This window comes from Ctenopharyngodon idella, chromosome 8 (assembly GCF_019924925.1).
Source record: "Ctenopharyngodon idella isolate HZGC_01 chromosome 8, HZGC01, whole genome shotgun sequence".
NCBI classification, from domain to species: domain Eukaryota; kingdom Metazoa; phylum Chordata; class Actinopteri; order Cypriniformes; family Xenocyprididae; genus Ctenopharyngodon; species Ctenopharyngodon idella.
In genome coordinates this window covers 15,282,263-15,305,311 of record NC_067227.1, presented here as the reverse complement: position 1 = coordinate 15,305,311, position 23,049 = coordinate 15,282,263, and the positions used below count along the sequence as shown (strand labels likewise).

The 23,049-nt window shown below is 36.8% G+C and overlaps 4 protein-coding genes across 12 annotated transcripts; 3 read left to right on the top strand and 1 right to left on the bottom strand.

Annotated features, from left to right (window-relative positions):
- Positions 1 to 1,502, bottom strand: LOC127517794 (serine/threonine-protein kinase pim-3-like). The gene is made up of 6 exons (XM_051903885.1): positions 1,493 to 1,502; positions 1,212 to 1,294; positions 1,023 to 1,079; positions 544 to 916; positions 184 to 363; positions 1 to 92 (listed from the first exon to the last, which is right to left on the bottom strand). The coding sequence occupies exons 1-6, from the start codon at positions 1,500 to 1,502 to the stop codon at positions 1 to 3; spliced, it is 795 nt and encodes a 264-aa protein (XP_051759845.1).
- A 2,860-nt stretch (positions 1,503 to 4,362) lies between these two features.
- Positions 4,363 to 7,803, top strand: LOC127517243 (gastrula zinc finger protein XlCGF26.1-like). Of its 6 annotated transcripts, XM_051902598.1 has the most exons (5): positions 4,363 to 4,458; positions 4,648 to 4,785; positions 5,381 to 5,459; positions 5,586 to 5,645; positions 5,770 to 7,803. In XM_051902598.1, the coding sequence occupies exon 5, from the start codon at positions 5,775 to 5,777 to the stop codon at positions 6,972 to 6,974; it is 1,200 nt and encodes a 399-aa protein (XP_051758558.1). In that variant the 5' UTR covers positions 4,363 to 4,458; positions 4,648 to 4,785; positions 5,381 to 5,459; positions 5,586 to 5,645; positions 5,770 to 5,774; the 3' UTR covers positions 6,975 to 7,803. The 6 variants fall into 6 exon arrangements, with proteins under 6 accessions (XP_051758558.1, XP_051758554.1, XP_051758556.1 ...); XM_051902594.1 differs by lacking the exon at positions 5,381 to 5,459; XM_051902596.1 differs by lacking the exon at positions 5,381 to 5,459 and having other exon boundaries at positions 4,368 to 4,458; positions 4,655 to 4,785.
- A 3,057-nt stretch (positions 7,804 to 10,860) lies between these two features.
- LOC127517262 (H-2 class II histocompatibility antigen, A-U alpha chain-like) lies at positions 10,861 to 12,965 on the top strand. The gene is made up of 4 exons (XM_051902630.1): positions 10,861 to 11,308; positions 11,834 to 12,082; positions 12,175 to 12,456; positions 12,532 to 12,965. Exons 1-4 carry the CDS (start codon positions 11,248 to 11,250, stop codon positions 12,645 to 12,647), a joined length of 708 nt encoding a protein of 235 aa, XP_051758590.1. The 5' UTR covers positions 10,861 to 11,247; the 3' UTR covers positions 12,648 to 12,965.
- Positions 12,966 to 14,662: 1,697 nt separating this feature from the next.
- LOC127517258 (rano class II histocompatibility antigen, A beta chain) lies at positions 14,663 to 22,778 on the top strand. 4 transcript variants are annotated; one of them, XR_007931227.1, is made up of 6 exons: positions 14,663 to 17,289; positions 17,539 to 17,805; positions 17,887 to 18,168; positions 19,055 to 19,168; positions 19,300 to 19,514; positions 20,873 to 22,778. XR_007931227.1 is itself a non-coding variant. In XM_051902622.1 (5 exons), exons 1-5 carry the CDS (start codon positions 17,232 to 17,234, stop codon positions 20,875 to 20,877), a joined length of 726 nt encoding a protein of 241 aa, XP_051758582.1. In that variant the 5' UTR covers positions 14,663 to 17,231; the 3' UTR covers positions 20,878 to 22,778. The 4 variants fall into 4 exon arrangements, 3 of the variants coding, with proteins under 3 accessions (XP_051758582.1, XP_051758581.1, XP_051758583.1); XM_051902622.1 differs by lacking the exon at positions 19,300 to 19,514; XM_051902621.1 differs by lacking the exon at positions 20,873 to 22,778 and having other exon boundaries at positions 19,300 to 19,902.
- The last annotated feature ends 271 nt before the right edge of the window (positions 22,779 to 23,049 follow it).

Sequence of the window (23,049 nt, the reverse complement as noted above, 5' to 3'; positions counted from 1 at the left end):
TCAGTGTAACCAGGGATGGCGCTCAATGTCGTCTAAGCTGGGACGGTCTGCCACCTCTGCACTGAGACACCAGCTAATCAACTGACGGCATTCTGTTAAACACAACACAGCACTTGCCTTCAGTAACACAATAGAACAAACTTCTCTGTCTGGCTCTGTCTCTGAATGTTTGCTATCTCTTGCCTGTAGAGAGCTCTCTAGGGAAGTGCAGTCTGCTGTTAGAGGTGACCCTCCATGCGGCTCTGAACGGTAAAAAACCACATAAGATCTTGTAGAGCGCCACCCCCACTGACCAAACAGTAGCCGGTTCTGCATGGTAGCGCTGCTGATGAAACCACTCAGGAGGGGCGTACTGAAGAGTGCCTGAGAGACCCAAAAAGATCAAAAACATCCAGTGAAAAGGTTCCAGTCCAAATAAATATAGGCCTGAGTCACTGTAGAGTTTCCTTTTGATTGATAATCAAACGTTTACAAAATATCCATGTATAAGAACATCACACAGAGCAAAGTAGTAGGAGCTTCCTTTCTGTAATGCAAACCAACCTGAAAACAATGTGTAGGCCGAGTCCTTTAGGAGGTCTCCACAACCAAAGTCCAGCAGCTTGATGTCATGTGAAGCTGTGGAAATCAGCAGGTTCTGTGGCTTGACGTCCCGGTGCAAGACTCCACGGCTCTCGCAATGTTTCAGCGCAGTGATGAGCTGGACCAGCACTTTCTTGCCCAGGCTCTCATCCAAACAGCCGTTCTCCTCATAGAAGCTCTGGAGATCTTGGCAAGGAACTGGTCGTTCCAGGATCATAATGTAATCAGTGGGACAGTCAAACCACTCCACGAGCTGCAGGACATTGGGGCAGGCAGGAGCTGAATTGACCTGGGTCATCAGTGCAACCTCCAGTGGCAGCAGACCCTGGCCTTCCTGTAATGACAAATGCTGTATTACATCCAGGGCTTAATGAGGAAGTGTGCGTGTGTGCAAACCAATAAGATGTGAAACAGAACAACAGATTCACACTGATACTTACAACTTTCAGCCTCTTGTTCGCCCTGCCTTTACCTTTAGACACATACTTAATGGCAACCTGTAGACAGAAACCACAGTAAATCAGTAAATCACAGTAAATGCCTTATTGTGACATATGACATTTACTAATATCAAATCTGAGAACTCTTCTAAAGGCTGTTTGAACAAATTAGGGAAGAAAATGTCTTACTGGCAGTCCATCAGACCTACAGGTCCCAGCATACATGGAGCCAAATTCACCTTGCCCCAGCAATGGACCTTTCGCATATGCTTCTGCAAAATATAAGATCACAAGAAGTGTCTTTAAGACATGTTGAAGTAAATAAATCTCTAAAAGAATTTCACTTGAATGCAGTTTTTACATCAAAGATCTTGAGAATATTTTACATTGACAAATCAATTAATCGTTTAGCCATTACTTCTTTAATTTAGGCCAGAGGAGTTGTGATGCTACAAAGCATGCTTTAATACCATACAACATCATGCACCCGTTTAGAAAGACAAATTTTCATAAAGACAAATGCAACATCGCTAAAAGTATTGGACCTGAAACATGTCTTCACAAGATCCAGTAAGAGCTGCGTTTGTGATGTTTAAGTTGCGTGAAAGAGGCGTTTGCAAGGTTTTTTGAAAACATGCTTTATTTTGTAATTCCGCTTGGTGCCACCTGTGTCACAGAAACCACATACTTCACTTTTAAAGGAAAAATAAGGAACATTTTACATTATATTAATCATGTTTTAGGTGCTGTTTTCATAGATGCCAAGTCACATGGTGGTGACTAACCAGCTCTCTCCTTATTCAAATTTGTACAGAATGCAGTGATCTGATTAGCCAGTGCCTAACCCGAGATCCAACATAAATGGATTAGAAATGATCTAGATTGGAGAAGTTCAGGAGATTCACTCGATCAGTGATTTCAGCTGTAAGGAAATGTAACAGACAGATTATTATCACTTGTCTTCAATTCTGGATCATTTGTAGTGAGATTTTCAAATTTGTGTTTATTGTAATGTCCTTCTTATAGTCAAGTCAAGTCACCTTCATTTATAAAAGCTTCATTTTCACCTTCATTTTCAAAGCGTCGTCACGGTAATAAACAGGAAAATAACAGAATCTGTGATGCAAACAGAATTCAATTCTGTTGTAAATCAGCTCTAAAAAACATTCATGAGTTGACTTGTACATATAATCTTTGTATTATTTAGGAAACACACTTGCTGTACTTGGTGTAGGGCTTGAGCTCAAGACTTGACCCAAAGCCTGAAGTCCAACTCCAACCTGACAGGGAACTCAAGCCGCCACACCAGAGACCTCAGAGCCTGTCCACGTCTGAGCAAGAACATGAGAGACTGCAAGACTGGAAAGAAGTCATCAAGTCACCACAGAAACATCAGGGTCAGTAAATAATTGCAGAATTGTTTAATTTAAATGTAACATCAGCAAATAAATAATTGCAGAATTTTTACATTTAAAGGTAACATGAGCAAATGACCATGGCTGTTATCAGTAGAGTCTGGAAGCTCTGATGACTCAGGCTGGAAATCTCACAGTGATAACTAGATGAATGAGAATCAAACTGAGAGCCAACAAGAAGACAATTAAATCTGAACTTTGAAGCCTAAAGATACAAGAAAGGAGTCCCAGCACACAGAAGTCCCATCAGGGACATCAAGTCTTTGGGGGCATTTTTATGCTACTTTTTATAGCAGCATATATGCTACTGTTATTCAATAATCTGTTAGTAGATCTATCTGTTCTGTTTTGCTATGATGAAATTATATACACATACAATTTTTAAAATATATTGCCCCCGTATGTATCTTCAGTATAGTTATCTACTTTTTGTTACTAACACGTAATGTAGCTGACTGAATTTCTTTCTTTTTTTTTTCAATTGAGGAATTTAACTGCAGTTATTTAACCAGGTTACTTGATATCCTAAGAAGCTCATAGCTTGAAAAAGTTTCTCCAAATTGTGTCTTGAAAAAGAGTACACTTTTAAAAAGTGTAATACTTATTAAAAATCATTTACTTTAAAGAATATACTTGAGTGTGAACTGAATGTAATGTTTTTGGACATTGCATGCTCATTGCAATGAGATGTATTATAGGCTAACGTTTATGCAATTAGCTCAACTTTATTTACTTTTTTCGACCCACTTAAGTAGGACTATATAATTTCATAATTTCTTCTATCGTCACTGAATTATGGTTCAAATGTACAGACAATAATTCATGGTAAACTAAAATACACTTTAATTTTTATTAAAACTTGTGTGCTTTTAAATATGTTTGTAATTACACATTTGTGATGAAGTTGCAATTTACTACATTTATAATATACAGTCAAACCAAAAATTCATTTCATTCATTATTACAGTTTATTCACTATAGTTATATAAAAAAAAAAAAAAAAAAGGTAATAAAATATGACAAGATCTCAGAGTTAAACTGTGTCAGAAAAAAAGTAATCTTAATTATGTCATATGTCAGATAACACTTAAGCAAAACATGGTCAGGTCAAAGAGTCTGAATAATTTTTGGTCCCAAATGTTTATAAATTTTACTGGTAGTCCACTGTATTTAAAAAAACACTGTATGGACTATTTTAACGATGTCTTTATTACCTTTCTGGGCCTGGAAAATGGTAATTGTGTTCATTTCTATGGGGAATCAGCAAGCTTCCGGATTTTGAAATTCTTAAAAATGTCATTAAAGAATGAAATCTCTGTAAACAAGGTTGTCCTTGTGCTATTTTGTGTGTTTGAGGCTATTATTCATAATGTTTCTTTTTTTTTTCTTCAGTGTGCTGACTTGTTTCTTTTCTTTTATAGTCCTACCAAAATAACCAAACCTCTGTGTATATGGACTAATCTGGACAATCCAGAACAAGTACTGTAAATTTGAAATAAACAAATCTTGGAATTACTGTCATATGCTGAAACAATAGTTAAAAATAAATACCATTTATCTGAGGTTACTTCAGACATTGCACAGATAAAAAAACATTGTCACTTAGCATTCAACATTGTGATGTTCTATTGCTTAAAGATCAGACCACTCCTGTATCACATCACGAAAATTATTTATGAGTTTCTGTAACATTAAATGCCCTCAGTTATCATCAGAGTATAAAGGGTTTCTGCACCAGCTCACTCTTACAATAGTAGTTCTTATATTTTCAGCACATCAGCTGTCAATTAAAAAAAAAAAAAAAAAAAAAAAAAACATAATTCCGGAATTAAATTTACATTTACACTCTGAATTTATTTGACTTATTTTATTATTTATATGCAGTCTTATTTATGTACTTTTAAATGCACTTTCTGTAATTTTAGACAGCATGTGGACAGGACTTTTATTTTGGTCTGGCGTTATGACATCATAGGACTGCACCGCTCTCCTCTGGCTGAACAAAGGTTTGAGGTTTTTGTGTGAGTATTTGAGGCTTTTAAATGGATACAAATCGTTCAATCAGTTAATATTTTTTAAATGGAATGTGAAACGAATGGATTAGGTGCTGTGTGACACTTTACAGTTCAGTTTTCAGGTAATAGATATCTGCCGACTTTTCTATCATTTGTTTTCCTGATATTAAACATGAAAAATGTCTAAACACACAGGAACAAGAAACAATTGGTGAAACAACTGAGATTCACGTGACATTGTTATCAAGATGGCATTTATTAAAGAGGAGACTGAAGACATGAGAATTTCAGAACCATTCAGAGTGAAACATGAAGATACTGAGGAGCAAGAAGGTTGGTTTTCAAATGTGAACTCAGAACTCATTTTGTTCTCATTAAAATGTTGACAATTAAACAAATAAATTATCATTTTGAAAAGTCATGACATGAAATTGACATGAAAGAATCTGAATATATTAAGAATATAGTCATATGAGTGCCACAACTAAAACTGATTAGCTAAAAAATTAGCTGAATAATGCTAAAATCATACTAAATCAATCACCATAGACACTGCAGAATACAGAGTTAAATCCATGCTTTTTAAGAGATAAATGTCAATTTACAAGACACAGAGCTTTTAGTGTTATCACAATACCAAAATTTAGGTAGTCTGTGTCAATACCAGTTTCAGTGTATAGCAAAAACTATTAGAAGAACTATTAACTGGTGTAATTATTTGATCTATCTTTAAAAAATGGTTGATCTTCAGGGCACGGCTATGCAACACGTACATTCATGTGACTCTAGCGCAGCAGTTCACTCGTTGTCCACTCAGTTGACCAAAACACATCTTAAAGGGTTAGTTCACCCAAAAATGAAATTTCTGTCATTAAATACTCACCCTTATGTCATTCCAAAACTGTCATTTTCGGAACACAAATTTAAGATATTTTTGATGAAATCCAAGAGCTTTCTGAACGACCCATAAGCAGCAACATCATTGCAACATTCAAGGCCCAGAAAAGGTAGTAAAGACATTGTTAAAATAGTCCATGTAAATACAGTGCTTCAACCTTAATATTATGAAGTGACTCGAATACTTCTTGTGCACAAATAACAAACAAAAATAACGACTTTATTCATTTTTGAAGGTACTCGAGGATCAGAGTTGGGAAGCCCTGATCTAAATGATCATAAAATAACTGTTACAGGTATCTAGACTTCCTAATTTTCCATTAATATGATAATGATAGAATATCCTTTGAATACAAGTAGTTGTTTGATGTTTGTTGCTTTGTGTTAAGAAATTGGGCTTAACTTGTATTCTTTTTTCAGACCTGATGCCACTTAAAGAGGAGAGTCCAGAACTGAATGAAATGGAGGAGAAACAACAGTGTGAGAAACATGATTCCATAACAGAAGAAAAACTTTGCTTGCAGAGTGAAAACTCTTCCTCACAAAAAAGTGGTGAGGAGGCAAGAAGATCTAAAAGATCTTTCACCTGTCAACAGTGTGGAAACTCGTTCACTACAGCAAGAAACCTTAAAATCCACATGAAAGTTCATACTGGAGAGAAGCCTTTCACATGTGATCAGTGTGGAAAGAGTTACACAAAAAAAAAGACATTAAACGATCACATGAGGATTCACACTGGAGAAAGACCTTTCAAATGTGATCAGTGTGGAAAGAGTTACATACGTAAAGACTCCCTTAATTTCCACATGAGGATTCACTCAGGAGAGAACCGTTTTATATGTCTTCAGTGTGGAAAGCGTTTTACACGTAAAGACTCCCTTAAATTACACATGAGAATTCACACAGGAGAGAACTGTTTTATATGTCTTCAGTGTGGAAAGCATTTCACACGTAAAGACACCCTCAATGTACACAAGAGAATTCACACAGGAGAGAACTGTTTTATATGTCATCAGTGTGGACAGAGTTTCACGTCTTTGAAACGCCTTAACAAGCACAGGATAATTCACTCCGAAGAGAAACCCTTCAAATGTGACCAATGTGAAAAGGTGTTCAAAATGAAAAAGCACCTGAAGAGACACATGACGAGTCACACTGTGGAGAAGCATTTTAAGTGCCATCAGTGTGGAGTCTGTGAACAGGTGTTCAAAATAAAGAGGGACCTAAAGAGACACATGACAAGTCACACTGCGGAGAAGCTTTTTAAGTGCCATCAGTGTGGGAAGTGTTTAAAACATGAAGAATCGCTAAATTATCACATGAGACTTCACACAGGAGAGAGGCCTTTCAGCTGCCCTCAGTGTGGAAAGAGTTTCGTACATAAATCATACCTTACTACTCACATGAGAGTTCACACAAGAGAGAATAATTTTAAATGTACTCAATGTGGAAAGAGTTTTACAAAGAAGAAACATCTTAGAATGCATGAACATGCTCACCCCAAAGAGAAGCATTTCCCCTGTCCTGAGTGTGGAAAGAGTTTCACACCTAAAGGAAACCTCAAAAAACACATGAGAATTCACACTGGAGAGAGACCTTACACCTGGGAAGATTTTCTTACATAAAGTTGTCACATGAAAATCCACAAAAGAGTGAACAATTTAAAACCCGGGACCCTTCAAGCTGACGGTCGGCCATCGGGTAATGTCGGGCTGTTTTTGAGAGTCAGTCGGCTTAGTTTTTTCTGTAAGTTCTGCACCGTTGCCTCTCATCAGATGCTTTTGGCTTTTTTTTTCCTGCTGAGAGATCACTCTGATTGGCTCTTCAGTTTATCAAATCATGACAAGAAGTAAATGGAACTGATGATAGCAAACGTCAGAGTAAAGAGGAAACGCACTACAGACAGTTGTCATTCTTGTCATTTCATCTCATTTGAACAGTGGATTATGGAAGGAATAATAGACAATGGGCCGTTGAATTATTAGTAAATAATGCACACCCGAGGTGGTAATACGGCTGTTATGCGAAGCAGCATTATATTATAATAATTCAACAGCCTGGAGTCAATTATTCTGCTTATACTATGGTTACCACACCTCAAGACACTGTTCGGATGTTTGTCAGGTTTTTGTCCTTAAAACACTCTTGTCTGTGGGACTAATTTCTTGCTCATCTCATCCTAAGCCTCCGTTGCAAATTCCAAAACGTCATTTCAGAGCTAGTAACGGAGGCTTGAGCCACTGATAGCAGATTAATGCAGTTATAGAGCGAGAGAGTTATCAAGTGTGTTACCTGAGTCTGTGTGTCTCTCAACAGTGTTCGGCAGCAGAATCTCTGCTAATAGCGAAACTGTAAGTTTATCTACCCTCAAGAACTGCACCGTTATTACCTCGCTGGTGAGAAATGTCATGTGTGCATATGTCATGCATAATAAAATGTATTTTGTGGCAAAAACCATGACAATAATTTGTCATTTTTATCCTGTTGTTTACTATATTTATTTGCTTGGTCGGTGTCGTTGTGGGTTTTGTTTTTTTCACGGTTGTAGGCTGTAAGGACCTATTGAAATAACTGAAATCATTTGGCGAAGTGATATGGAACTGTAATGTGGTCAAGACCTGCCTGGAACTACTTTAGCTGTGCATTTGCCAGAAAATGATTGCACACCTTAGAACGTTTGTCAGCCAATCAGGTTCGAGCATTCAGCAGCCCCATAGTATAATTTAATAATAACCGAGGGCTGACATGCCAGTGACAATGTGGCAGACATAATGGAAAAAGCTACACAATTCCATTAAGAGCGAGACCGGTGTAAACAATTGTAAAAGCAAGCGCTGCTTGCTTTTCAACAACACATATCTATTGAGGGAAAACTAGTCAAGAAAAACAGTAGTCGACTCCAACAGGAGTCACGCTAAACAGGATTTGAGATGGTCCTCACTGCAGAACAACTCCCACTTTACATTTCCTAAAGGTGGGCATACACTGTGCTATTTCTGTGCGATTTTAGCAAGGTTACCAACTCACACTGTATGAGTAGATCGCATGCGATGTAAAGCCAAAGCGCACGTTTTATGTGCTCACGTTTTATGTGCTCGCAATTGAATGTAGAGGTTTGTGTCTCGTTATTCTATTCAAAAAAATCAATAACTACTGATTGATTTTGCATGATTTTGCATTCCTATCAGAAATTAAGAGTTATTAGTGTCATTGTAAATAGTGGTGCAAATATCGAAGCTATCTAATCTATCTAATAGTACTTCAAATATCGAGGTTAAATTAGAAGATTTTTTGTAAAAATGTTTCTGTAACAGCTAACAAATAATAGCATATAGCTAAAAAAAACAAAAACTTTTCAAAACATACATATACATACATACATTTTTCGAGATACAACTTGAATTGAAGAGGAAGAAATGACTCGCGCTCCGCACTGCCGTCTGAACTGAGGCATTACAGCGATCTGACGCGTCACGTTTAAGAGCGTCAAAACGCCATTTATTATTTGAATTTCATGATTTCAAACTGAAACTTTTATCTTATCAGTTATAACAAAGCACAAAGCCTTTTGCGATTATTGGACGGGAGGCGCTACAAATAATATTTGATGTAGCAAAAAATAAAAACGCAGACCTGGCAACCCTGGCTTGAAATACGGGTGAGTCATAGGGTCAAAAAGAGCCTGCTTTAGCGTCACTATTTTTAAACTGTTAATGAGTTAAAATTCAACACAAAAGCTGGTTTGTCAACCGCTAAGGAGAAGAGAAAATTCAACTCAAGAGTGATTTTCTTCACACACAGTATGTATGAGTTGCAGTCTGAACACGTCTTTCCGCACCCTTCTATACAGTGCTTTTATAGAGCAATAGAATTAGTGGAGTATAATAGAATTAGTGGGTTAAAGTCAGTCACACCTCGACTTTCTTCCAAATAACGCACATTTCATTCATAATATTATAAATACAGGCCTATAGTTCCTGCACATTTTTGTTTTTCTGAATTGTGTGAAATGGCTAATAAAAATAGGTAATACAAAACGATTATGTGGTCACCAAGGTGAATTGGTTTAGTCTTGACTTCTGTGGCCTGTTGCATGAAGCTAGTTGAACAAACTCTGAGTTTCAGAGTAGGTTTGGAGTTGACAAATCCAGATAAATCCAACCTGGGTTAGATCAGGATCAACTGTTGCACAACGCTCAGTATAAACCTTCTCTGTCAACTCAGGTTTAATCCAGAGTTTGCAAAGCGCGTGCATCTGAAAGTGTGACACGTGCGGCAAACAGCCAATCACACGGAACAAGGAGAACGTCAGTTTGATTCACTTCTCGCGAGAGAGCCGCGCAATTCATGTCTCTTCCGAAGATTGAGAGATCGTTATGAAAAATATGAAATTAAACACATTTACAAAGCAGGAATATATATAAAATATATACAAATATATGACTATATCAATGCATGTGAATCAAACAAATAGACCAAATAATTAATATAGTTTCACAAAGAGTTCAAAAGAAAAAACAGAGTTTGTTCAAACTAATCTTGAACTTATATGGGTAGAAACTGAAACCGCCTTTGTGCAACAGACCACTGGTCGTGAGTGACAGTGTTGGGGGGATGGGAAATCTGTTGATTGTCGAGTGCCAAATAAACACAGAGATGGACAGGAAAAGGTCAAAGCCATCAGGTGCCCAATTTAGAAAAAAAATAAAAATAAAAATAAAAGAAGAAGAGGAGAAACGAACAAAAGATAAAGGTATGCAACTATGTTCTCTGTGTATGATTATTACGGTATCCATGTCATGAATGAATGTCTAACGTTAATTGGTGGGTATAACTCTTAAGTTTGTTAGCCTTTTTGCTATGATGCTTGCTGTGCTTGCTTATACAACAATAATTCGGTTTTAACTCAACAAACACGAGATCTAATTTCACCATAATATTGTGCTTTGCAACAAAACTGTTACAATTTCAGTTATTATTTATTTTCATCAGTTGGGTTAACATTAGGCCCTGTAATTAGCCAACGGAATTTTCAAATCTGTGTAATTATAATTTAAATCGGACTACTTTTCAAATTGTATTTCATAAACCAACATCTCAGACGTTATGTCAAAACGTTATTTTTTATTTATTTATTTATTTATTTTGGGGGCGCTCAGGGTGTAATTCAATGTAGAACCGCCACTGACTACAAAGCATGTCAACAAATACACAAAAAACAGCATTCTTACAGCATTATTCTCTCAGCATTATTTTTCCACACTCAAGCAGATCTCATTAAAAGTTAGGCCCGATTGTTTTTTTTCCACCTCTGATCTTAAAGTATGATGAAACCGGTTCTGCGTGTTTAGGGAGTTCGTATTTTGAACAGGCGTGATTTTTCCCCAACTCCGCATATTATTATTATTATCACAAGCTTTTTGCTTTACCTCTAAAAAATCAGGGCCATTAAAAGTTTTCGAGTTGTGGATCAATCAGTTTTTAATGAAATTCTCAGAGAAGGCCCGTTTAGATTTGAATGATTAAAATATTTTAATGTTAAGTTTTAATTAATTTGTTGTCAACAGTATGTATGTCTACAATCCTAATGCATTATTGTTATGGTTTTGCTTATGTTATCCAGCAGTACCATCTAGTGGTCAACAAACAACTTAACCTATACAGTCAAACTTCCTTGTACTTTGTTCTTTCTTGCAGCACTGCTCAGGACTTCCCTTAGAAACTATTATGTCACTGGATGACTACACAACCAATTGGATGAAGTAAAAAAAAAAAAAAAGAAAAAAAAAAAAAGCTTAAAGAGAAGGTTGTGCTGTGCTGTTTCACATGAAAAGCCGCTGACTACTATTTGAGTGGCATATTCTGCTACATCCTCTTACTGTTCACTGACTTACTGAAATGGAAGGATTCTTAAGAATTATAGTCATCTGTGTCTGTGTCGTTTACATTAACACCCAAAGTAAGTATAAAACCTTTGCTTTATCATAAATTGCCTTTGCTCCTCAACAAATCTTGTAACATGAAAAAAGGAGTAAAACCAATATAAGTTCTTTGTTTTGTACCACCTGTTTAATATCTTAATAACCAATGGTTATCTTTGCACATATATCAAATCATATATCAGTTGATATATCATATCAATTGAGGTGCTATATGTTTTTGTTATTTTATTGTTGTTATACTTTAATGCTATGCAGCAAGTATGTGAGTATGAGTGATTATATATAACTTGATATTTTCACACATAATATACATTAGGCTATCTACATTGTAGGTATTGTAGTGAGAACTGTATATGTTTTTATATACTATAAATAGCTGATAAATACTTCTCCAAAAACGAATATACACCTGTAATAGCTGCAAAGGTATATCTCTTTAAAGGGATCATAACTTATTTTAATATAATTATATCTCTGTCTACATGTACATATAAATATAATTATATTCCCAATAATAATAATAATATGGCTTAATATTTTAGGTTATTATGAATTTGGGCTGATTGAAGCATGTGGTGACTCAGTTGAAGAAGATTTCATTGTCAAATTTGATGATGAACAGGTGGCATATGTGGACTTCAACGAGCAAAAAGAAATCATCACATTACCTGACTTTGCTGGACAAATTGAGCCTCCGTCACTGTATGAGGACGCAAAAAAAGCTGTATCTATTTGCAGAAATATTGAAGGTGTGCTTAAAGAGGCATATGCCAATTCATCTGTACCACTTGGTAAGACATAAAACAGGCATAAACGACAACAAAAAATGTTTTATTGAAATGTTTGAAATGTCATATTATGATTGTGGTGTCTGTCTCCTCAGAATCCCCCTGGAGCTCAATATATCCCAAAAGTGATGCACAGTTGAATGTCAAGAATACCCTGATTTGTCATGTGACTGGATTTTTCCCTCCACCTGTCAGAGTCTCGTGGACTAAGAACAATGTGAATGTGACAGATGAATCAACAGTTAGCAGATATTATCCCAACAAAGATGGGACACTGCATGTATTTTCTCGACTGAGCTTCATTCCAGAGGAAGGAGACATTTACAGCTGTTCTGTGGAGCACAAAGCACTTCAGCAACCTCAAACCAGAACATGGGGTGAGTATTTAATATTAACATCTAATTCCTTTTAGAAACACATGATGAATTTAACAAACATTTGTGTCTGTACAGATGTAGAGATAAAGGAGCCCAGCATTGGTCCATCAGTGTTCTGTGGAGTTGGTCTGGCTCTTGGGCTGCTGGGTTTGGCCACTGGGGTCTTTTTCATTGCCAAAGGAAACAACTGAAACTGTTTTGGTTCTCATGTGTAGTTGCATGTGTGCTAAAAGTACATTTTAGAATTTATTTTAATGTTAATTAACCATAAATGCCCTTTGCACCGATTTTGCAAGTGAGATGCTTTGGTTTTGTTTTCAGGGCTCTATATTGTATACACAGCAGATATTGTATTGTATACAATAGCCATAAAAGTCTTCATAAGGCATGATATAATATTCTACTGTTGCATTTATTGTGGTGGTTTTTAAATTCTAAATGTAGTAGCTGCATCATGGGTCATGAGAAACTACTCTTACTTTGTAATAAATGTCCCTTTTTCAACACTACCTTTGAATTAGGTTACCATTTTAATATGTAGACTTGTGGTGCTATGGAAAAGTACTTGTGACAGACATGTCAGATCATATATTATTTATATTCAAATATTGATTTATTTTTCTTAAAAGTGGAAGTTAATTAAAAATATAAACAATTGTTTCCCACTATTGACGTTACGTGTGGCTGATGGAGATGGAAGGAGTATTCCAAAAATATAAAATCATTATTAACCAAAACGCACAGGAGATCACAAGAGCAAACAATAGCAACACAATGACACCGTGTCAACAAGAAAAGACCAGGAGTAACTGAAACACAGGGCTTAAAGGGTTAGTTCACCCAAAAATGAAATTTCTGTCATTAATTACTCACTCTCATGTTGTTCCACACCTGTAAGACCTTCATTCATCTTCGCAACACAAAATAAGATATTTTTGATGAAATCCGAGGGTATCTGAGGGGCACTAGGGGTAGAATTTTTGTTAAGAGTGCCAGAGGTTCTAGGTTCTAATCCACCCTTGTGTAATTTATTTAATTTTTTTCTCATTAAAAACAAAGATGTTCATCAGTGATTGTATATCAAGAGCAGGGACACGTTTATGTGCATTTTGTTTTGTGATTTAACCGGAACGAATAGTCTCCGCAACAGTGTTAATTTTGGCAGCCATTTTTGATTTAGTCTTAGTCTTTATCTTCAGACGAAAATGCTCTTTAGTCTTAGTCACATTTTTGTCTTTCATATTTTAGTCTAGTTTTAGTCGAAGAAAAGTCATTGCATTTTTGTCAATTTTAGTCATTACTTTTAGTCAAACTACAGTTACCAACATTAATTTTGATAGCTATTTTATATGTAGTCTTTAGACAAAATAGTCATTATCATTTTTCTCATTAGACCAATTCATTTAAGCGCATGAAAAATTTGAATCCAAGTAACAGGCTGTATTGACATTGCACTCTTAGCAGTAGCACTTGTGCAATTCTACATATCCCTTTTCAGTGGTTCTCAAACTTTATAGAGTGTCTAACATCCTTTTGCTTACCCTCTCTTTTCCACTTACTGCAGTTACACCTTTTCCATTAAGGGACAATATTTGCCCTCTTAAATTGATTTTTTCAGTGCATTTTTTTTTTACCTTTATAAATACCTTTATAAAATAAATAATGCTTTAAATAAATAAAAAATTCAATAAATACAATGATGATAAAAACGAAGTGATACTTTTAAATATTAAATTAAAACCGCCAGTAGGTGGCGGTAAGTCACTGTCTTTATGAGTGAATCATCGAGTCATTCTTTCAGTATCAAAGCAAGCGGCTGTATTTATGAATGGGTCATTGAATCATTGAATCACTGATTCGTTCACGAAACAGCTTGTGTGCTGCAGTTCTGCTGTGGATTTCGCTGCAAAATAGAGCAAAAATACTGACAATATACTGTTTAAAATGTACATCACTTAATACTACCCTTTTGTTTTTTGAACTGTTGTATAAAATCAAATGTCACATTTGAAATCGTGTGGATATTCGGAAAACATTGCATTCTGCTCATAATAATGATCAACATTAAAAACAACTCACGGAAGGGTATGTTTTTGTGTCGAAGAGAGTTTTAATCTTAAATCTCTATGGCTCGATGCAGTCTGTGTTTACATTTGTTCATGCTAGTAAGTGCTAAATCCCCACATTTTTACAAAGGTATATTGTCGAGAACAGCACTAATGTAGCGCGATTTGCTGGCGTGGATGCAGTCAGTTTTGACCGCGAAAGATGAGGTAGGCCTAATTTGACGGAATGTCGTGAATTTACGGCATTTTATCTGCTAGAAATACATGCTCCGTTTTAATGTTATTTTAAGGTGGATTAGAATTAAACGAGCGACAAAACTCAGCATTTTGTTCGCGTAACTTTTGGGCCCAGATTTAGTAAGCAAACGAGCAGCGCAATATAAACCGTCGTATACACTTCTGCGTCGTTGTCCGCGTCGACGTGCATGCAGACCACTAGCAGGCAGTGTCCGCGGTCATGTTGAGTCTCAAGGCAAAAGCCGAAGAAGAAGCAGCTTGTCATGTACCTTGTCAGAGCAGCAAATAGGTACGACTTTTGTTGCCGTTTGACTGCATGTGTCCCCTGAAACAGAGCGTTTTTCATTCCTATGTAAGTTGAAAACGCTCGCTCGGCCTTGTATTGCTCCGCGCCAGTTTTTTGACCTGAGGGAGTGGTTCTAGCAGACCAATCACAGCGCTTGTGGTCCACGTAGAATTGACGCGTTGTTACTTTTTTAAAGAGGTGCACGTGAGGCTACGTTGCGGCTACGCGTGCTACACACAGCCTACGGCGTACGCTCGACGCAGAAGTATAAATCAGCCTTTAGTCATGGAAAAAAAGGTCGTCAACGAACATTTTCCGTCATAGTTTTCATTAACGAAATTAACACTGCTCCGCAACAGCGTTAAGCGATAGATTGAAGCACTTGTCCGTGTGAAGAATGCGCAGTGTGCACGAGTGCCAAGAGAACACTGTTGCGCCAGATTGCCTATTATTTAACACAAACGAACGAATTGCTAATCTACTAGAGATGTTTCTTTTGTATTAGTATACATCCATGCCGCGGGATGTTTCAAAAAGTGGTGGGGACAATATCGACCCTGGCAAACAGTGGTAGGGGCATGTCCCACCTGTCCCACCCACAAATTACGCCTATGGTAAAAACAAAACAAAAATAACGACTTTATTCAACCATTTGAAACGTAATACGTAGTGAACTCAGTGCAGGCTTCCTTGTTTACGTCCGAATGCCAACTCAGTATTGGCTGAAGCTGAACACATGAGCAGCACGACACAGGATCTGGCCAATAATCCGTCAAATTATTACCCCCCTAGTATTGGTAGGTTTAGGATTAGGCAATCGGGTAGCGACTTCAACGAGGGGGATAATAGTTTGGCAGGGAGTCAAAATTCAGACACCGGCATTCGGATATAAACAAGGAAGCCTGCACTGAGTTCACTACGTGTGACAATGGTTCAAATGATTGAATAAAGCCATTATTTTTTTGTTTTTGCACACAAAAAGTATTCTTGTCGCTTCATAACATTAAGGTTGAACCACTGTACTCACGTTGGCTATTTTAACCATGTTTTTAACTACCTTTCTGGATATCAAAAGGTGCGATGACATGCCTATGTGTGGATCAGATACCCTCGGATTTCATCAAAAAATATATTAATTTGTCTTCCGAAGATGAACGAAGGGGTGTGGAATGACATGAGGGTGAGTAATTAATGACAGAAATTTAATTTTTGTGTGAACTAACCCTTTAAATACACAGGGCAAACAAATGAAATTAAGGAGAGAGAGGTGGCAATAATGGGTAATTATAGAAACAAATGAGTAACCAAGGAGACAGAGGGAAAACATGAACACAGGAACTATTAAACATAACATAATCTGACAGTTGATTCAGAGTTATATTTCAAGTAACTGCAATTTGCACTGTAACTGTGTAGTTTTAAAAAGCAATGTGAAATACTGTGGCACAATGTCACAGTGAACGGAAAATGGACAGTTAAAAAATGGAAAGTTAAAATAAAAATGTACAATAAGTTCATGCTGTAATCATACCAAAAAAATTGAAGCCTTTTTCTCACTGCTTCATTCATCCTGCAGTGCAACAACACATGAATTTAGAGGTTTCTCTGAACAATATATCAAGAGCTTCTTCTGGTTGGGTGCCTTAGTGACTTGAAGGACTGGTCAAACAAGGGGTTATTAATAAAACTAAGTGGTGGATCAATAGTATAGGAAAATTAGATAATATCACAGCATATTCTCCTGAATGAGTATATAATGCTACGGAGAGTCAATTTTTATTTCCCCCCAAAAAGGGTGTAAAGTGTTTGGGCAAGAACACAAACATTCCACATTTTAGATACACACATTTCTCAAACTTATTTGGGTGAGAGGGTGACCTAAATTCTCCTGTCTTCAGATGGAAAACCCCAAATAACAAAAACTATTACAGTCAAATGAATGAACAATTAGTTGTCAGCAAGTATACAGAACTTTCACTTCAGTTTTTTTTGTAGCTCAGCTCTTGTGAAAAATGTCCCAGTGTAAGTTACTTGATCACATGTTGTTTTGTGGGCCAGTCATAAGCTTGATTTTCCAGTTTGATGAGTTGCGATGCCAAACTGGGCTGGCATCATTTAAGACATTTACTGTAACTGCTTTAGGGCTCATTCCATCTCCATGCCAGTGAAACAACACTGAATGCAAAATGCAATACGACCTTGTGATACACCTGGCCTTGTTGTTGCATATTTTGTTTGAAACAGGTAAGCTATAATCTGACTTCAATATAGTGATGAAATAGTTCTACGTTTTACTTTTTACTAAAAATGCTATTTAAATTGAAATTGTAGATACAAATATCTTTACTCTGAAATGTCTCGTTTAGGAATATTTGTGAAGCGTTTGCAAAGTTAAACAGACTGTATCAGAACATTATGATTATTATTATTATTACTGTATCAGTGTTATTATTATTAAACTGTCAAAAGGTTTGTTGGCTGCTTGTTTTTTAGTTCATGGACATTATGGCTTCATCCTAATTCTCTGTCGAGTACTTGGTTCTCTACAAAATGTTGAGTTCATTTACTCAATATATTATGACAAAACCGAATTGCTGAGATTTAACAGTACTGAAAATAAAGTTGTTGCTTACACTGAATATGCGATGAAATGGGCGGATGATTTTAATAAAAACCCTGAGTGGCTACATAAGGAGGCAGAGAAACACATTGCCGAATGCAAGTACTTTGGGCAATTCCTCCATATGGAAGAAAAAACAGGTGAGATGCATTGAACACTAAAATCTATTTGAAACCACACATGTGAATCAAAACACAAAATTAACCTCATCATGTCTACAGTAAAACCAGAAGTCATTGTCCGGTCAGTAAGGCAGGCAAGTGGTAAAAGTCCAGCCATGTTGATCTGCAGTGCCTATGACTTCTACCCCAAACCCATCAAACTGACGTGGATGAGAGATGATAAAGAAATGACAACTGATGTGACCTCCACTGAGGAGCTGGCTGATGGAGACTGGTACTACCAGATTCACTCCTACCTAGAATACTTTCCCAAACCTGGAGAGAAGATCTCCTGTGTGGTGGAGCACGCCAGCTCTCATGGACCCATGGTCTATCACTGGGGTAAGAGTTGATACTATAAAATACACCGAGACTGCATAACCACAGAAACCAAACTATAGTTTCTACTATGTCTACTTGTTCCCTTATTGTTTTCATCTGAACAAGAGGAAACTATTTTGTTTGCTTCATAACCTAAACAATTTGACCAACCACAGAGGACTCTTGTTAAGGCCAGCATCACTATTATTGTAGTTCAGTGGTTCTCAGTTTGTTTTTTTATAGCTCCCTTGAAAGTCTTTTGAACTTATTCTTAACAAAAATAAAACATTCGTTAAAGGTGCTGTAAGTAGAATTTGAACTACGCTGTTGGACATTGTTGATATTTGAAATCAACCCAAACAAACCCTCCCCTCTCTTCATTGCTCTGCCTCCAAAACTCAAACTCCAATCCTAACCACCCTGCTCCGAGTCAGTCTCAACCCCGGCCCAATCGCTGCTGGCATGCGAGGTGAGTGCATTAACAATGATGCTAAACACCGCATTCTCTAGTGGTCCTAAAGCGCTTGCCCAGTCATAAACCTTCATTCCAGTGATATTCTTTTGAGCTCTTTTGTATTTTGTCTCATCTCTCGTTCTGCAGTTTTTTTGTCTTATTTTCAAATCTCCCTCTTGCTCGTTCTCACTCCTCGACCGTCATACGCCCCCTAATGCTGATTGGTTAGACGTTTGTTGTTGGTATCAGCCCTACTAACTTCTAAACAATGTATTTGAAATACTACTGAGTCCACCTCAAAAATAGCAATTCCTATTTTAAGGAATTGTTAAACTCTAGTGACTTGTTGGGTTGCTGGTTATCAATAGCAATTTTATCTCAAGGCTCAACTGACAGAATTGTGTGCATTACATAACAAACCATAGAATATTCCAGCACAATTTTATTTTGCAGATTCATCTCTGTCAGAGTCTGACAGAAATAAGATGATAATTGGTGCTGCAGGGGTGGTTTTGGGGGTGATTATGGCAGCAGGAGGACTGATCTACTACAAAAGAAAACACACAGGTTGGTGTACAGATACTCACATACAAATTTTCAAAACAAAACTGCAATAAGGCATTAGAAATATCATGGTTTCTCCATTTTTGTTATGTTGTAAAATACTTATCACTTCATCTTCATGTTCCTTCATTTAGCACACGTCATATAAGCTGGAAGTCAATACATTAGATGTTCTGCACCTCTGCCAGCACTTAAGAGTGAACATTGAGTAACAGACTATCTATCAACTTATGAAAGACATTAACCTTCCATAACATCTTCAGAGACACCAAACAACAAGTTCAACTGCAATGCTGGTGTACACAACCGTTTTATTGATTGATCAAAGAGAGAGAAGTTTTCCTCTGTGGTTTGTTCTATAATTGCATTTTTTTTTTTTTTTTTTTGTAAAGGTTAATTCATTTGAATCCATGTTTTATGTTGATTCATCATCCTTCTGCAACCTAGAGTGTATGACATCTCAGTGAAGATAAAATGATATATGCTTTATGGATAATCTCAATTGGATATTTATATCATGGATAAAAAAGCACAGTGGCTCTTTTCTAAATCTTTTTTTAAAGTGCACCACCAATGACAGCTGGGGGAAAAAATCTGTAAATCAGGTTACATGTAAATGCAGCTCCTATCAATTTTCAAGATAAAGTCTGATAATCAGCTCTTTTTAATTCTAAATACATATTCTGAATGTACTATTTGTAATATTTAACAATGTTTTAACTGCAAGATGACAACAATGGTAATAGTTTTTGGTTTCATTTGAACTTACAAACATTACATTAATTACATTAGATATATGACGGTAAGTTGATGTTAAGACTGATAGACACAATGGAATAGCCAAGTTTATAAGAAGCATGAGGCAGTTTGGCAGAATAAATTCCTGATCTCTGTAATGCATACAGTCCTCTTATGTATTCTTTACCCAGAAAAAAGGAAGTAAAATAAATAAATAAATATAAAGAAGTACAGAAAAGCAATGGTAGGCTACAGTTAGATCATATCTTATATAAAAGTTAATAAATATTTTTGAAAATATAAATACAATAAATATATTTGCAAATATTATTTGGAAGAATACACAACATGCGTCAGCAGGACTAGGCCTAACTGCTGCTATGAACCTGCCAAACCTTCACACTGTGGTGATCAGTTGTTATTCCTATTATTGTCCTGTAGAAGGTAGCAGTATACCTAAGATACCTAAGAATATGGAGGTCGAAAAAGCGAGTGATTAAGCAAAGCACATGTTAAAGTGGAGTGCTCAAGGTTAAATAATAACGTTTTTTTTTTTTTTTTTGCTGCCACCGTAGTCTGTCAAATGACCACGGTTGATTTGTTTTATAGAAACAAAACTCGATCATTAAGTTGATTAAGTTGACCTACATTCTGACATTGATATCTCATCAATATGACCATGAAAGGGTAACTGTATGAAAATATTTTTAATGGTACACAAAAATGACGGTTTGGTACTACCTCGGTATTGAAGTCACAGTTCGGTACGGATTCGGTACAGCAGGAGGGAGAAAACTAAACCTAAAGTTGCTTTTTTCTTTTTTTTTTTTAAACAGTGGTTTACTGAATAAATTGTCTTTCTCTTTAAATAAATTCAATTATAATAAAATTTTTCTTAAAAGTCTTTAATGCTGATGTTAGCTGGTCACCTACATATAATCATCCATGGCGCCTCTGTCTCACACACAGATTAACTCCGCCTTTGTTCGTAACCACTCCCTCAAGCCCGAGCTGGCCCGCTTTGGACCAAGGTATTCGGCGGGCCTAAAAACCCTGGCCGTTGGCCCCGAGGAAGCCCCGACGAGGCACGATCAAGCCCCGGAAGTGACAGTGGAAACGCAACTGGCCCTGGCACGCACTAGCACGCCCGCTTTAGGCCCGACAGTGGAAATGCGTCTATTGAGTCCATTGTGAAAAAGGCCCAGCAGAGGTTGTACTTCCTTCGCCAGCTGAGGGAAGTTCAACCTACCACAGGAGCTGCTGAAACAGTCTTACTCTGCCATCATTGAATCCATCCTCTGCACTTCTATATCTGTCTGGTTCAGCTCAGCTACCAAATCTGACCTCAGAAGACTACAGAGGGTAGTCCGGTCTGCTGAGCGAATCATTGCTACAACCCTCCCCACTCTCCAAGAACTGTACTTAGCCAGAGTGAGAAAAAGGGCAAAGAAAATCACTCTAGACCCCTCACATCCAGCACACTCCCTCTTTGAACTGTTGCCATCTGGTCGATGCTACAGAGCTCTGAGCACCAGAACGACCAGACACAGGAACAGTTTCTTCCCTCAGGCAATCCATCTCATGAACACTTGACAAACACGGAACACACAACACTATTATACATTATTTACTTAAAACACACTTATTTATATTTCAAATTTGCACACATCATAACTGTACACACAAATTGTCTATATTATATATTGTTTTTTGCTTTTTTTGCACTTTGTCTCTCTTGTATATTTGTATATTATTCTTTTATTCTTTTTATTATCTGTGTCTTGTCTTGTCGCTGTCACTCTGTTGCACTGTGGAGCTTCTGTCACTAAAACAAATTCCTAGTATGTGTAAACATACCTGGCAATTCATGTTCTTCTCATTTACCAGAAAAAGGTCTTTGTTAGTCACTTTTTTTAATAATTAACTTTTACATGATAGACAGTTACATGTGCTTTGTCTCAACAGGAAAGTGAAAACTTGGGGAATTTTGAGTCCTAAGCTGTGTCAATAGCACTAGGTGTGTCAGGTGTTTATGTAGGACACAATCTCCCATGACACTGAAAGGAAAAGTTTTTATAACATAACAGACACAAAGTAGATTATTCTAATGCAACAATTGTATGCAACAATCTTTTCAGTAACAACTGTATATGTGTTACCTACCTAATGTTACATTCTCTAGGGTTTTAAAGGGGACATATTATGCTCCTTTTCACAAGATGTAATATAAGTCTCTGGTGTCCCCAGAATGTGTCTGTGAAGTTTCAGCTCAAAATACCCCATAGATCATTTATTATAGCTTGTCAAATTTGCCCCTATTTTGATGTGAGCAAAAACACACTGTTTTTATGTATGTCCCTTTAAATGCAAATGAGCTGCTGCTCCCGGCCTCCTTTCCAAAAGAAGGCGGAGCTTTAACAGCTCGCACTTTGGTTGCTCAACAACAACAAAGCTGGAGAATCTCACGCAGCCAAAATGACGATTGTCAGTAATGGTGTTCAGCATTACATTGTTCAAACCGGAGTCAGACACTGATGGATACATTTATGTAGTTGCTGTGGAGTTGATTGAACTCATCGACTAGCATGTGCCATCATGTTAATCTTTTGTGCAATTGACTTGACCCTCGTTTGTGAAGCAGCCCAGCAAAAAATGACGGCATGGCAACAACACTCTACTACAACAACTCTTCCTCTTCACTAAAGCAGCCCAACATGGCCTCACTCCCTTTGTTGCATGTTCTCGAGGGCAGGGTTTATGTAAAAAAAAAAAAAAAAATTGTCACCAACCCTGAAAGAAGCTTGTTGTAGTCCCTCCCAGCCATTTATTGTAGTCCTTAAAAAGTGATTTCTGTAAAAGAAAATATCTCCCTTTGCATTGAACTTTGAGCGTCGTAACTTTGCAGATGTTGTTTATGCTAAAACAGCAACATTACACACTATATAAAGTTAAAAAAGTGAAATGATAATCAAGGACCCTGTAAGGCTGGTAGTTTACGCTGCTGTTTTGAACCAATAATCGGAAGCAAAAAGCAGTTGAAGGATGACGTGCATAATTCAGTTATCTATCTGACTCCAATATAATTAATCTGACTCCATTAAAGTTGTTGTTATTCTTTAACCTCTTATTCTTTAAAGGTAAAAGTC